At 40.9% G+C, this 16,727-nt stretch overlaps 1 protein-coding gene across 1 annotated transcript; it reads left to right on the forward strand.

Moving 5' to 3' along the window:
* The first annotated feature begins 2,518 nt into the window (after positions 1-2,518).
* On the forward strand, positions 2,519-10,292 carry iqub (IQ motif and ubiquitin domain containing). The gene is made up of 13 exons (XM_051383191.1): positions 2,519-3,231; positions 3,984-4,094; positions 4,903-5,037; positions 5,897-6,064; positions 6,257-6,432; positions 7,130-7,285; positions 7,544-7,754; positions 7,879-8,054; positions 8,180-8,350; positions 8,913-9,089; positions 9,182-9,421; positions 9,512-9,697; positions 10,067-10,292. The coding sequence occupies exons 1-13, from the start codon at positions 3,108-3,110 to the stop codon at positions 10,244-10,246; spliced, it is 2,211 nt and encodes a 736-aa protein (XP_051239151.1). The 5' UTR covers positions 2,519-3,107; the 3' UTR covers positions 10,247-10,292.
* The last annotated feature ends 6,435 nt before the right edge of the window (positions 10,293-16,727 follow it).

A 16,727-nucleotide genomic window follows, 5' to 3' on the forward strand; every position in this document is an offset into this window, starting at 1 on the left:
AAAGAATTCCTCTGTGGGGTTGAGGAATGGAGAGTAAGGTGGAAGGAAAAGTGACACCACACTGGGATGGGCTGTAAACCGTTCTGTGACTGGAAGAGAACGGTGAAACGCCACATCGTCACATACAACTCCAAAATGTTCTGGATTCTGCTGCACTGTCCTCACCTGCTGCGAGGAAAGAAACCAGACGCTCAGTGTCCCAATAAGAGTTCATGCATTATTTCTCTTTAGACGTAGAATGCAGCTAATTTCAGTCCAATTTACAGAGTTATGTTGGTTTTTATAATCTTATGTCAATGGAGTGTAAATGTACACTTTTGAAAGTTGGGGTCATTGAATGCATTTTGTATTCAAAGACCAGTTCTGAAAAACGGAACTCAGTATTGAAAAATGCCTGTAACTGAAACCATCATCCAAAGCACAGAGTTGCAATGTTGATAGTCCCACAGAGCCACCTGGTGGCTGCTGAACATAATGGCCTTCCCTCCTCATGTTTGTAGTTTTGTATTATATTGCTGGAACTACTTTAGTTTAATTTTGTGCAGTTAGATTTACTCTCTGCAAAAATGGCAAAGAAATAAAGCCAACTGAAGCATATTGCAGCATTTGATTCCTTTCTGTGACGCTGTTAGGCAGCACAATCCATAAAGAAGCAACCTTCTTTTTGTTGTAATGGAATCTTTCCTTTTTTGTGTGCTAAATAAATAACAGATTCTTCAAAAACCATAGTGAGACATAATTCTGCCTGTTAATTAATTTATTTTTCTGGGAGTTTTTTTTTCTATTTGTGCTGAAAACAGATTAAAGGCTTTAGGGGCTTCAACCTCAGCAGCACAGGGACATCTGGTGGTGTGTAAAACTTACGGCAGGCCGTTGAGACTGGAGCTCAAGTTTTAGTCTCACATGTATGTGTGCAATAAAAGCATGTTGTTATTAAATTTGTAACACTATACATGTAAAATTACTGCATGGGATTTTGCTGCATCGTCCAAAAACATATACAATACTGAATAAAAAAAACCTTTATTGGAGTAGTTTAGGCCCAGTGTCACTGCTGGCTCATGTGCTTTTACTTCATGGATGTTATTTACATTTCATATAATTCAATGTGATATTAATTAAATTAACTTGCATGACATTATTACTTGGTATCAGGTGGAAGTGTATGACTGACAGGTCTCATTCTCAGCACAATGTACAAATAAAACATTACCATTAGCCCTAGAGAACGGTAGGTTTAATGCACTCTAATGCAGCTGTCCGACTGTGTTTGTGTGATCTAGGTGAAACTGAGAATGAGGTTTCTGTCTACATGGACATAAGGGATTGAGATTTTTGCAGGGATAAACAACACTATAATGGTGAGAAATACAATAGCCTTTTATGATGTGCCATAGAAGAATAAAAAACATGTATTTTGATAAAGAAGTGAGTATTAGGCAATGATCCTGCTACACCCAGAACATCACAAACACGCACAGTAAGAAAACTCACCACTTAAAAGCAACTGTAAAAGAACATAAACATACTAATGACACACGTTAACGTTGTACATAAAAAACAACAACAACAACACACAAATCAAGCAACCACACACGAGAAAAAAACAAAAACAAAAAAAGTATTAGTTTGGAATGAAAATGTACAACTCTCAATGTACTTGAGGAAGGGGCCCCAGATCTTAGAGAATGCATTGGACCTTCCTTGGAGAGAGAGTCTTGTTTTCTCTAGCTTAAGAAAACAAAGCACAACCCTAATCCAATGTACATGTGATGGAGGTTCAGGAGATTTCCACTTTATCAGGATCAGTCTTCTGGCCAATAAAGAGGTGAAGGCAATTACCTTGTTTTGAGATACAAAGAAAGAGGGCAAGGACACCCCGAAGAGAGCACTGAGAGGATTAGGGTCAAGCTCTCGGCCCAGTATTTCAGACATTAGGTATTAAGTATATAAACCATTGCCCAGAAGTTAAGCAAAGATGGGCAGAGCCAGAGCATGTGTATAAGGTTAGCAGGGGCCTGATGGCACCTATCACAAGTCGGGGAGGCATCATTGTAGATCTTAGCTAGGTAAGGGATGTCGTTTTTAGTAAAATGTCCTCCATTTATGATGATTTCTTTGGACTTGATGATCATGAAAAACTTAGTGCTTCAAGAAGAGAGCCTTTCTTGTAGCGAATGTTTTGTGCCGAGCTCGGGAGAGAAGGCAGAATAACAATCTGTCATTTGCAATTTTGTGATGTATGAAACATCTGATCACTGCAACTCTATCTGCATGAAAATGAAATAAAAGCAGTCAACTACTTACTTCTTTTAATACTAGTAACAGTGTTTCTACTATTAGTGTTTGTTTTACACATACTACCTGTGTTATGTGATTCAACTGTTAGTTCCACTAATTCTTGCTTTCTACTTCTAAGAAAATACAAATATATAATATATAATACGTTTTGCTATTGCAAGATTACTTAAAGGGTTAGTTTGGACATTTGGACCTATTTGTTTGCACAAGTCACCTTTCAACTCTTTTTCTGTGGCAGCTAGTAGTTTCTGTGTGGAGTGATTTATCTGCTGAACTGCATCTATGGTTACACATCCAGTTTGACCCCTCAGGTTGAAAACAGGTGAGTCCTGGTTGTCTGTGGAAAAGTTTGGGAATGTCTTAAATCAAGTCCTTCAGAACGTCGAACTTCAAGAGTGCTCTTAAATGCTCCATTATGAAACACTGGATAAAGGGCTACTGTATACTGTAGACAGTATTATGGCCCAAGCAATTAAAGCAATAAACTCTAATCAAGTCTTGAACAACATGTAGTCTAGTGTTTCTGGCTGCTATAGCAACGTGTATACTCTGGCGTTGCCTAGAGACCAAGCTAGCTAACGTTGGCGTTGTTGCGCTTTGGTAAGTAGAAATCTCGTTCAATGAGGACAATAAAACCGAGACAACATTAGAGAAGCAGTTCAAAGCAGTGGCAGTGGACCAGCTTCTGTCCGTGTCTCCGCTGCTCATACGGACACTGCGTCCTGGCGGGTTCACAGCAAGTTCCTTAACTTCAGCTCAGTCGACTTCAGCTAACGAGCTAACATAGCGTTAGCCGGCGAGCTGTCATGTCGGAGCACGGGAACAATGAAGAGCTGGAGGTGGAGGAAGAGGTGGAGGAAGATGAGGAGGAAAACACGGAAACAAGCTCCCAACCAGGTGGAGACGAGGTGCACGCTGACAGGTCGACAGGTGAGTACAGACTGACAGGAGGGCCTAACTTACTTTATCATTATACTACTCAAAGTTGTAGAAAGTCAGTCCCACAGGGGCGGTCCCAGAATTTCTTTGACTGGGGGGCACAAGTGGGGCACTGACATATGCAGGGGTGGCAGGAAGTATGTGTCTCAGCTTTCTATTCATTCACAATGTATGTAAGTCCAATGCTAGGGACCCCAGTCTGCTGAAATATTCAAACACACTAGGCAGAAATAACACGTTCATTCCACATGCAAAAGACTGCATGGGGTTAGTCTGCAAAGGGGAGACTAGAAAATGCCTGTTTTTTCTACCCCAAAATGTTGCCTAACTTTGGAGCATTATTTATTTACCTTCCCAACATAGTAGCATGGCATGGTTGGTACCAATGCTTTAGGTCATCTAGTTTCATATGATACCAGTTTCTTCATTGTATCTTTAACCGGAGCCCACTACAGCCTCTAACACACAGTGTGGAGTGGGAGAGGAAACATACACAGGTTAACAAATAGAATATAATAAAACAATAAATGCAGTTATTTATGCGCGTATTTCTTTTTATCTCTGTTCAAAGACTTCTCTGAGTCTGAGATAAGTGCATCAAGTGAAGTACAGCTTCTTAAACCTTTATTACAGCTGCAGGCCTAATTGTTTGATAAATGTATTTAAAATGGCTATCTGAGTCTAGTGTTTGACAAGAATATTTATTGATATTGAGATTTTCCCTGTCTTTTTGCACTGTGCAGACGTGTTGCAGACTGTAGAAGAAGCTGAAACTCAGGCTGATTGGCCCAGTGATGCTGAACAGCTTAGAGATCCTCAGAGAAAAGAAAATGTTGGGAACTCCACAGCTACAGGTAAGGCGGATTTACAAATAATAAATATGTATGGATTGTATCATCACCAGTTTACTGTCATATAACAACATATGGTGATTTGTAGCATTACAACTTACCATATGTTGTGTAAATGTCATATGAAACAAGTTCTATCAGGCATTTTGAACATCTGCGGACTATAGTATTAACATGGAATACAGTGAGAGCAGTTGTTGCCAGTGTAACAACTAATGTGGATCTATATAATAGTAGATCTGTACGTGTTATGTACAGTATATCTGAAGAAAAGACAAGAAAAATAAAAGAATAACTGCAATAGCAAAACAAACAATGTTAAAACTGAGAGTAAATGTAATAGCATGTTTCTGTAAAAGAGTTATCAAAGTTATATGTTAGAATAAACATTTGTGATGCTGCCAAATGAAATTCTGTTGATTTATAAATGATAGTTTTTACCTCCATCAAAACGATAATTCTGCTTCTGGCTCACTGACTGATCTGTTGACAGTGTGACACATTTCCCAAATCCATTTGTCACAGATCATTCAATTTAATTTCAGCTTTATATATTTGCAGAGTGCTAAAATACAGAGGCACAATATAATCATACTGTAGCATAACAAAACAATGCAGATCATATTCATGTATTCTGATATTGGCAAAAAACTAAAAAACTATTTGCAGATGACGGGTTGGCAGATGAAGTGTTGTGAAAAGAATTATAATTTCAGTTATAAAAGCAGACTGTCATGATAAAATCCCAAAACATGACAGATTACAGCGGTTAACCTGCCGTCTATGATAGAATGTCTGTGTGTGGTTGCAGTGAAGGTGGTGCTGGTGCCAGAGGGTCATATGATGACTGTGGCCTTCGCCATCGGGCTTAGCATTAAGGAACTGAAGTGTCACCTCGCCTCAGAGCTCAGAGTTCCTGCTGAGGTGCTTCAGATCTCTCTGGAAGGTATGAACTGTCTGCTTCTCTAACAACAAATGCTGGAAGTTTTTTTCTGGCAGGTGAAGGGTTATGAGAGCGATGAGTAAACTGAGGTAGCCATAGAATATTTCAGCTACAGTTGACACATGGAGGAACCTTTAGCAAGTTGTTTTTTTCAAATTTGGGCAAAATCAGCTTAAAACATTTACTTACTTAATATTTCATTTTCATTGGTGGGTAGGCCTTCAGTGACCCCTTGCTTTTTATAGACTAGTGTCCTCTGTCAGTAAAGTCCCGCCCCTTTTTGCTCTGTGCTCCAATAACAGTTGAGCAACCATCAGTCAAAACCTCGGTCAACTTTCTCCTTTCTTGTCCTTAGATATGCTATTTGCTATCCTAGGTTAATTTATGTTAAATGGATGGATGGCTCAAAAATAAAAGCAACATATATAGTCACGTGTTAACTTAGCGAATGTTAGCAAAACGCTAGCTGACAAAGGATTGATGTAGCTAGCTTGTTAGCTAGTGTTGCTTTCAGATGTAACTGACTAGCTAACTATCGGTATAGATTAGCTACTTGGTATGCTACTGTGTAGCTCTGTAGCAAGACGCTAGCTAACTAATTAACTAGCTAGCTAACGCTTGATGTAGAAAAGCTATCTAGTCATCTGGCGTTATGCTAACATTTGTTAACTTAAGATGTGTCTATATATGTCACTTTTGTCTTTTAATCGTCTTCGAATTTTGATGAAGAAAATCGACAGAGGCTTGCTCAACTGTTACTGAAGCACAGAGCAAAAAGGGGCGGGACTCAGGAAGGGTCTATATTGTTTGCATCCTACTCTACAAAATAAAGGTTCCACCTCTTCCACGTGTTGTTTTTCAGGCAGAGTGGTGGAGGAAGAGCAGAGCCTGATCGAGCTCGGCGTCCGGCCTCATGGCTCCACCCGGATGGAGATGAGCTCCACCGACCCGACCACCCACCCACTCCGTCCCCTTCGTCCCCCAGAGCACGACAACATGCCAGACGTCATTACCGTCCGTGTCCAAACAGGTGTGAACAGCCTCTCCTCTGTTCTGTCCTCTACAAACTATATGTGTGTAAGTGTCTGCTGGATGTGGAAGCAGCTGTAACTGATGGTTTATCAGTGTTTATCAGTGCTGTCTGTCTGTCTGTCTGTCAGAAATCCCTTAATGCAGCTTAAAATGAATTGTTGGAAGATTATCTTATCTCTCTGACTTCCAGATGAGGGCGAGTTCCAGGAGGTGGTGGTGGAGATTGAGCGTCCCCGCCAGTGGAAGCCCTTTCTGGGCGGCTACAGTCACCGGCTGACGGGTGTAGAGTACCACCACGCTTCTGTCCAAACCCTGCACATTAGGAGACCTGACAGAGGAGTGGTCGTCTTCAGCCGTGACACACAGGTACACTACAGTATAAACACAAATATCAGTGTTAGTCACTTAGTAAATTTTAACTAGTTTCAAACTAGTGATTTACTAAATCGGATTATGCCTTTAGGATTAGATTGATGGGTTTGGTCAATGAACATTACCAGTTTTTCACCAGTTTTTCTTTTCTTCCCTGTCAGAAGTCTGTCCATCTTTTATTTCACATGTTGTTTTTATAGTCAGGATAAATCTTGTTAATCTGACTCTTAGTAGGCTGGTGAGCCACAGGTATTGTCTCATTGTGTGGGCTGATGATTTGACCAGGAGAGGTTCATGTCCATCACAGTGTTGAAATGATCTAACAGACAGTCAGCAGACACTGTCCATAGGGAAATGAATTGCAAATGAGTCACTCATTGGGTGGCTAGTCATGTCTATGGTCTTGGAACTGAAGTATATTATACAGTTGGACGTAGAGACAGTAGACTGATTTTACATGCGTGTGACACAGGTACTGAGGTTGATTCATTTTCTAGATCAGCAACCAGGGAAACTCCATCTCAGATCCCTTCGTCTAAGGATGCAATGGACATGAGAATTCATTTTCAGATATATTAAGATGTTGTGTTTGTTTCTTTTTTTAACATTGCATGTATTAGCATATGTAATTATGTAAAAGATTCCCAGATCTAATAAATTCAACTAATTTCTTTGTCTCTGTCTCTGTCAGACAGTACAGCTGAAGTCTCAGACCCAGCAGTGTCCGGTCGACGTCTCCTCCCAGACGTCCACAGTGGGCTGCTACATCTCCTCTATGAAGGACAAGCTGATCAGCCCTGGCAAATACACAACTGCTGACGAGTATCATGAGAGGAGGCTGAGAGCTGTGGGTGAACACTGAGTGTCTGTGTGTCATTATAATGCATGTCTTTTAATTTAAGTGTAAGTACACCCCTCAATTCTGCTAGCTTCCTCCCTTTCAGCAAACTAAAAACATGCACCAGAGACCTGCAAAGGACAGTGACTTGAGGAGGCGTGGCCTTGACACAGACTGGAGTGATTATTAACCATGTTAAGATTTATATAGAATAATGATACAATAAAATACATGTGACCTGCTTCCCTCCTCTCATCGCCCACCCAGGTGATCTGTCTGCAGTCGTTTACCCGGCGCTGGCTGGCTCAGCAGGAGGTGGCCCGACTGAGGAGGGAACGGAGCCGGCGGGTAGCCTGGCTCGACATGCAGGACAGGATGAGGGCGGAGGACAAGGAGAAGCAGCTGAGAGACCGCCGCCAACGCTGGATGAACCCGCAGACGAGGGAGGACTTCAACCTGAAGTACCAGGCTCTAGAGAGTAGGCTGAGGGAGAGGGGCCCTGAATTGTATTCTGGCTCAAATTGAATTGAATTGAACATGACACTAAACAATGTCTGTTGTGGTGATGTCAACAAGTTAAATGCTCTCACTGTGTGTGTCAGAGTGGAGGTGTGAGGAGGAGCAGCGGATCAACTCGTCCCTGCAAGGAGCTGAGAGGAAGGTGGCTCTCTGCGAGCTGCTGGACCAAGAGACGCAGCTCATCGGCGCCATTGAACGCCATCGCATTGCCTTCCAAAAAGACAACTACCACAGAAGTGTCAGGAACTTCCTGGACAAGGTCACTGCTCCTCCTCGGCTTCGAGCTCTCTCAGTCCATACCAAAATGTGTGAAATTAGTAGCTTTATCATTAGTGTTAGTTGCACCATCAGCAGTAGTACTAACAGTGTAATGGTGTGTTTTAGTGTGCGGCTCCTCGTCAGTGGCGAGCAGCAGACGGTCGGCTTATGGAGAAGGAAAGTCAACTCACCATCAGAGCCAAAGAGCTTCGAGATCTGTACAACAACATCAACCAATCCACTGACAGCCAGGATCAGAGACTCAGCGTCCTCATGAAACTCAAACACACCGTCAATGTACTACAACTCACACATACTGCACACTACTGCTGTGTGAGCTCGCACATTTAACACAAATGGTGCAGGGTCAGTGTATCACCATTACCACTAACCAAATTCGCCACTTAGGTTCTTTAACATTATTATTTACATTATTGCAAGGCCCCATCCCACATAGCAAAATCTGGCCCAGTCACGGTCTACATAGCCCACATATAGCCTTTTTCCATATACACGTGCTGGCTCGGCTCGACTCTGTTTGACTCACACCAGCCCAGCGCAGCAGGGATTTGCATCTCCATTACAACAGGGCTACCTGCTTGAAGGTGTGTCTTTACAGGCAGAGAGAGCAGCGATGGTTGTAAAGCACAAATAAACATGGCCGCCTTCCTCCCTGCACTATGCTACGCTAATTCAGTGATAAACACATTTAATTTCCTAAACATTCTTCACAAATTAAAAGTTTTTTTGTTATTTAAAAACATTTATTTTGAAGCAGGAATTCAATCAACAGGAACTAACCTATACCTATACCTATTATTCTTGGTAGAATAATCATTTTCTTATCCTTATTGGATAGGAGCATAAGTGCCAGCTGACCCGGGAAATCGTGGATTTGATCGACAGGGAGGTGGACCTGATGTTTCGGAACCTTAACACAAAAGATCTGGAGGGGTTGAAGAGGAGGATCTCCACTTTGTTCCTCCAATACATCAAAACACCAGAGTTTAACCCTGAGGTGACCAAGCTGCTGAAGGTAAGCAAAGAGCCCCACTGGCCTGGAATCATTTGAACACTTTTAGATATAAACTACATATAAATATCTCTAATCAAATCTGAATTCCCCAGTATCCCTCCAAGTCGAAGAACAACATGGCCCTGTGCCTGGCCTGTCACCGCTACCTTCCCTCTACCGACTTCAGGCCATCCATCAGAACCGATTTGAGCGGTCGGTGCCGCCATTGCACCGGACTTGACAACATAGCAAGATGCCGCGAAGACTTATCCTGCTACAAAAACATCCTGAGGAGGCTGAGAGCTGACGAGCTGCAAATCAACAAGGAAACAAAGATTCCCTTCCTGCTGCAGGTGATCTGTCCGTTTGATCTCTTTACTACAAGCCTCAACAGCATTCTTAATGCAGATAGTGCAACCCTGTCTACATATGTGTCCTCTCAGGTGGAGGACGTGCAGTACCTGGTTGAGGGTGTCTGGGCGTCCCGCTCGGCCCTTAGTGCCAGCAGCGACCTCTACAACCTGGTGTTTGTCCGCTGGGAGCACCAGAGGGACTGGAGCCCCTGGAACTGCATCCTGCTGTCCAAAGAAGAAGCTCCTGTTCACATGGTGGTGGAAGACGTCCACGAGGTCTGTCCTTGTAAACATTTACTGTACACTCACATTACACATGGACCCAATCCCCACCTGGTATCAATGTGCAATCTCTCTCTGGATAAATGTTCTTGTTATCCCCATTCAGTTCACATTGTGATCAAAGATCTGTACCGTGTCGTAGTAACTTAGATCTATCACCAAATTGTGAATTGTCACCTTAAAGATTGTTTGCTGTAATACGGCTGAAATTTTCAGTTTTCCCATTTTTAGCAAACTCTTACCTCCTGCCATGTGAATAGTCATGCCGGTCACTCTGGCACTTTGTCTGGTCAAACTGTAAAAAAGCAGCTGCTACAGTTTGGACTCCAGCTGTTACAGTGTCCCCTCTGTGTTTGTGTTCAGGTGTATGGGCCGACGTTCATCCACAGCATCAATCTCAAACACATGCAGGCTCGGCGCCATTTCAGCCAGATCTCCACCATGGTCAAGTACATGGACTCTCAGCCGACCGTTGCCCTGGGCAACCAGCTTATCTCCAAGCCCATCCCCATCCCCGACAACACGCCGGCCTCAAGTCATTAAGAAACAGACATTTTGTCAGAAATCTAAAATAAAGTTCATAAATGTACTCCTGGTTTCGCAAATTAATTTCAGTTTCATTGCTTTTATTTTGAAAGTAGGATATATGTGACCCTTGCATACTGTTCTGAGAGCCCAGGGGCCATTCATCTCTTGTCAGAAATGGAATATAATATTTATAGGTATGTTGGATTTGTTATGTTTTTATCTACAGACACAGGGGGTTGCCTTCCACAGAGTCCGCCATGTTTTAACAGTAGCCCAGAAGGGATAAACCAAACATTGGCTCTAGATAGGGGTGTTTGCATTTTCGCATGGTTCGGCCACCATAGATTCTCCATTTGAAGGAGCAACAACGCTGATTACAGTGACCCTGAACTACCCAGGGATCAGTGTTCAAGCAATCTAATGTCAGCTAATTAGCACTCCCCTAATTACTTTGAAAATGAAGAATGTCTTGTCCTTCACCTCACAAATGGCACCTCACAACTGTTACCCATCCAGATTGAAATTTTTATTCACTGAAACCCTGTTGGGAAAAGAAGAGGAGAGAAACAAAGTTGTGGTTTGACATTTAAGCTGAAAGCAAAAGAACCAAAACAATCCGAAATAAAGATTTGTCTAACTCTCAGTAATTCATCCATGGATGCTTCCTGATCCTATTGTGGATTTCACATTGCTTGGCAAAATAGATGAGTTCATAATACACCCACAAGTAATACAGGCCTAAATAGAAAATAACTAGTGCCCAAGCAGTAATATTCTCTGATTCCAGTTCATCGTTAATCAGCTTGAAGCACAGCCATTCAGACAGCAGACCAGAGGGTGTAAATGTCCAGTGTCCAGCTTTATAGAACTTCAGTGATGTGATGAAATATGATACGTGTGTGAATATGAGGAACAAATAGGAATCAAAGGAAATAATACAGCTGACAGATGTGGAAATGAAGACCACAATTGAGCATAGGTTGAGAGACAGGTGGCAAAATCAGTGGGAAGAAGAGAGAACAGGAAGGTGATGATACATAATTCAAAGAGAAGCGGGTATGATGAGAAGCATGGGAAGGACTGGAGAGAGGAGACAGTAATATCAGAGCTGCATTTTGGTCATACATGCACAAACATGCTTTGCCAACCACCATGAAACATCAAAAAGAAGAAGATGGCTTCCTCATTTTTGTCTCCTAACATTTTTACCTTGATGAGTGTTTGTAGGTGTTTGCATGTGTCTTCTGAAGAACCTTCAGTGGGAGTTTCTTTCTGCTAATTGAGTTTATGCTTTAGTGCTGACGAGAAGGTTAAAGGATAATCTTTATTTTGGTACTTTAATGTGCAAAAGTTTAACATGATTTAAAGACTTGATTTATGATTAGTTTGATTTATGATATTGTAATTTATTTCTTGGTTTAGAACCATGGAAATCATGATGGCAAAAACATTCACATCATTCTCTGGATAGATAAAATGGGTAATTGGCATCCCTTGTTTCCTGGTTTGTGGCTCCAGTTAGAACCTAAAATCCACAACAGTCTGTTTGTGTCCTCTCTTTAGGGTTCTCTGATCTCTGAGCAACAGCCCCCTGTGTGCAGGCGGTCTACTGCCCAGCTGACTGTGTAGGACTCGAATTATGTTCATCAGCTACTTGTGAAAGGTAAGAAAATTTCAGGAATATTCTAATTATCTGGCGATACGATACATATCATGATACAGGGGTAACGATTCAATATATTGTGATATATTGTAATACTGTAAGCCAAAAAAAAAAAAAAAAAACACACCACCATATGCCTAAAATCTGAATAAAGTATACTCTCTATGCAACCAGAACAGTCCAACATCCAACATCACAGCCCTCAGTTTACACCACTGCCATCTAGTGGTTGCGGGTTTAAACACAAAAACCAATACAGAGTTTTTGAGAGTCAATACAATATCACAGATACAATATTTTCATAATATTTTCTTTGATGTAGTCCTTATTGTCTGGCTTTGAAGGAGCTTTGTAAAGTTAGAGAAAATACTGGTGATGATGTCATCAGGGTTATCTTAGCTTGACCAGATTTCTAACAAAGCCTGCATTACAAACTGCAGGCGAGGAGTCTGATCCAGCACTTTTGGAGCCTGACCTAATAATAGGGACAGAACATTTCCGCCTCTGCTGCTTCGGTTTTGACCATTTCTCTTGTGGGTCCCCACTCTCCATGGAAATGCAATACTACATTATAGGAGGGCGCCAGTCACACCAGTCCCTCTGTAGGAGAGCTAGTGAAAATGACACCTGACGTTTAATGATTTATTTTAACAGTGATTACAATAAAATGGTCATTCATTGAGCATTTATGTTTTTATAATGGTGCTTTTGCCCTTGTAAGATGCTGATCATACACTGGCATTGTGACCCTTTGCTACAGAGTGTAAAACAATATTCACACACTTTTCATTGAATATCAGTTATTTATCGAATCATAACTGTAACTCCCCCTTCGATCAGTGTTTCTCTTCATGTTCCTACAGGGTGATGTTGCAATGATATCTGTACAGAGTTTGACACTAGAAGGATGTTTTCACATAATGTGGAATTTATACTTTTTTTGTAAAAAAACAAACATATCAGACACACATTATTGTTCCATGCAGGCTATTTATATTATGTCTTAATACATGTGTGAAGGGGATCTTTAAGTTTCATTTACTTGTCAATACAAAAGGAGAATGTACTTCTAGTTCCTTCATCCCTCATTCTAGTGACATAGTAATATGCACATCCACTGTAGCACACAGACTGCAGAATAATTGCAAAAAATGTGTTGTGGGACTCACTTGATAACATTTGCTTTATTGAACATGGTGCCTTTTTAAATTGGACAGAGTAATGAAAATTCAGAGCCAGTTATGACACCAAATTTTAATTCGAGAAGACTAATTCATGTTTTATAACTAGAAGAATGCCTGTCATATGATCCCCTCTGTGTTATCTCTCTCCTGCAGACTGATTGCAAATGAAACACTGAACACTTTTTCACCTTCCATCTTTAATCAGCGTCATGACATTTGACAAAATTGGCGTCTAACATAAATGCCTGTAATAGGAGTTTGAAATGTCAAAGGGTATAACCGGTTACACCCATGAAACATTTCAAGTTAAAATCTGTTTTGACAGACATTATCATACCTATGTAAGCGTGTGACATTGGTGTGAAAATATTTTTAGAATTATGATGAATATCAATGTTTTCCTGAGGTCATACCATCAGTCAGTGCCTTGGTAAAGATAGACAATCACTTATTTAAACCCTCTCCGCTGGAAACACCTTTTACTGGCATAACGTGGGCATTAAGTCATTTGCTGATCTCTGTTCAGCTTTACTCCCATATATACCCTGCCATACTATCTTGGAGCACGCTTCGTCTTTTAAAGGCATCATTTCTCTATATATCTTATACAGAAGCAACATTTCAGTTATATGTATGCCTCTACAAGCTGATTAGGGGAATCTTTCAGATAGTCTTTGGCGTTCTATTTTAGAAAGTGTGTACACTTCCTCCATTAGAATTAGTAGAATACTACTAATACACTGTAGTTACACTGAGTTGTGCAAGCGCTGCAAATCAGCCCCAGCTCATCTCGTCCTGCAGCAAAATCCAGGAACTCTGGTTTAAAATCTTTTCAGTCTTTTCCACCTGTCTCTGTAATTTGCTCCATCCATGCCCCCCGCTGGCCCTTTTTGGTGTGTCATCTCCTACACTTCCCCGCTTTGAAGCTGAGGCAGATTGTGTTGCCTTTGCCATGTTTCTTTGCCGATGTCTGATCTTTTTTAAACTGACTGTTACATTTTCACCTTTTCACCCAGTTTTACACAATAGCTTTATGACTGCTGAAGCTGTTCAATTGGAGAAAATAACATTTTCTTTAAAGGGTTCCAAGAATAAACTTTTACAAAGTATGGAACCCTTTTCTGATCCACATTAGAGAGAACATCCAGCTGCCCACTACTGAACTGTTTGAATTGTCCTTTATAGCCCTTTACCTGCTGCAGCATGTACGAACTATCAGCAGCTACACATAAGCCCTCGTTCTCATGAGTCTCTATTGCCTACAACCATAACCACCATTCCATTTAGTCCATTTTGTGTCTACAGTTATTTTATAACTGCTTCGATTTGAATATAAAAATAAGTTCATAACCTGTAGTGTTTACACACCTAAGGGTAAGGGACGCTAAAATGTAGTGAGCAAAGATGGATAATTTAACATTTCATAGTTCTGATCTAACCAAATCTGACATCACGATTGTTAACACAACAACAACAAACAACAGTTCTGACAATTCACATATTAATTTATTAAGTTATTCAAAAAACATAACAAAAAAACAACCAATCAGAGCAGAGAAAGATAGTTGAGTGAGTCTCATTCCTGGTCCCAGCATTGGTATTTGACACCTCATTTGATGTATACTGGCTCTGTGTACTGCTCTGGTCAGTTGTGGATGATAACTAAGATAACAGAGTTACTCTACTTGAGTATTTCTGTTTTATGCAACTTTATACTTCTACTCCCCTACATCTCAGAGGAAAATATTATATAGGCTACATGCGAACACCCCTATCTTGAGCCAGTGTTTAGTTTGTCCCTTCTAGGCTACTGTAGAAACATGGTGGTTCAACATGATGGTTGCCACAGAAGGCAACCTGCAGTGTCTGTAGATATAAACAGCTCATTCTGAGGTAACAAAAACACAATGATTCCAATATTAGGGTGATAATACACTAATGGAAACATACATATGAATATTTTATTCCATTTCTGCCAATAGATCCTCCTAAATGTTACACACTGGACCTTTAAGCAAACTAAACTTAATACCGTCTTGGATTAGCTGGAAAGTGCATCGTCACCAAGCTGAAAACAGCTGTTTGAGTTCATGACAAGTTGACTCTTTAGAGATACGTGGTTCTCACAGGACAGTGAGGCTACAAACATTATGATGATCTGAAAGAATACGATACATTGCTGTAGATAATACTACCCAACAGTATATAGAGTTAAAATGAGCTATGATATTTCTCCAAAAAGTAAACTCTGCCCCCATAGTCTGGCTTTTTATGCTGGGTTTGGAGCAATGGCTTCTTCCCTGCTTATGTCGAACATACATCCACACCAACTGATTTAAATTATGTCAGTTAGCCTTTCAGAAGCGTCTAAAGGCATGACATCATTTTCAGAAATTTCCCATGCTGTTTTAAGTGACTTCCGACCCACTGGAATTGTGATATAGTTAATTATAAATGAAATAATCTGTCTGTAAACTGTATTGGTGTCATGTGCAAAGTAGTTTTTTTTTTTGGCAATTTGCCAAAACTTTAGTTTTTAACATAAAATCTGTGCTGTGGTAGCTCAAAAGAATTGTTGGTACCGATTACATTGAAAGTTTTACACAAACTGAATTTTGCAAGTTAAAAAGATTCTTGATGAAGCAGCTTTTATTAGTAATTCTAAGTGACACTAACTTAGTTTAGTAAGTTACAGAAACATTCCTGATTAAGTACTTTTTAGTAGGTAGTTTTCTTTCACTATACTTGTCACTGTGTTTTATGTCTGTGCCCGTTCCTGTTCTTTCTAAAACTCAATAAAAACCAATGTTTCAGAATCCAGGTTGCACTGCCAATATTTGAATAAACTGAATAAATCCTGCAGTGAGAACCTGCCCAGGCCTACCATTACACATCCTTCCCACATGGGGGCAGTCATGTCAAGTGAGTTTACCAACTCTAATGCTCCGGCGATGGGGGGGGGATGCTGCACATCGTTTACATTACTTTTGTGCCTTCTGGTCATTCTTATAACCTGCGTTTTAAGATGTTCCAGCAGGAGTTAATTTGTCCAAACTACCCAGTGTGCTGTTAGACACACTGCACAGTGCAGGAAACACCAGCTCCTGTGCTGAAAGGGCAGAGCTGGAGGACACGGTCGTTAACAAGTGTTGGATCTGTCACACCACACACACACACACACACACACACACACACACACCGCGCTACCTGTAATGAGGAGCCAGAGTGACAGTTCAAGAGAAAACCGTCTGATCTTCGCACTGGGACAAAGTGAGCCACACAGACTGCCTCCTGCTGGGACTGTTTAAGCGATGGAAGACAAATATGGCACTGGACATTAAACAGAAGTCTTACACCCATCAACAAGCCCAGAGAAAGTGATGCTACTTTATTCCAGATGTGTTCTCCAGCTGTATTACAACATGGAGGGATGTTACCTGGCTGCTCACTGCTCATAGACCCAAGCTCAAATTAAAAAAAACTACCAACAAATGTTGTAGAGAGAGTGTATTCACTCAAAATATACATTGTACCTGTAGGAATATAAAAGAATTGTCGTGTAGCAAAAGATAATCAGTGCAGCAAAGTCACTATAAACTCTCCAAACCTTACACATATCTCTCTATAGGAATAAAAGGAGCAGTTTTCG

The sequence above is a fragment of the Dicentrarchus labrax genome, unplaced genomic scaffold, assembly GCF_905237075.1.
Source record: "Dicentrarchus labrax unplaced genomic scaffold, dlabrax2021, whole genome shotgun sequence".
NCBI lineage: Eukaryota > Metazoa > Chordata > Actinopteri > Moronidae > Dicentrarchus > Dicentrarchus labrax.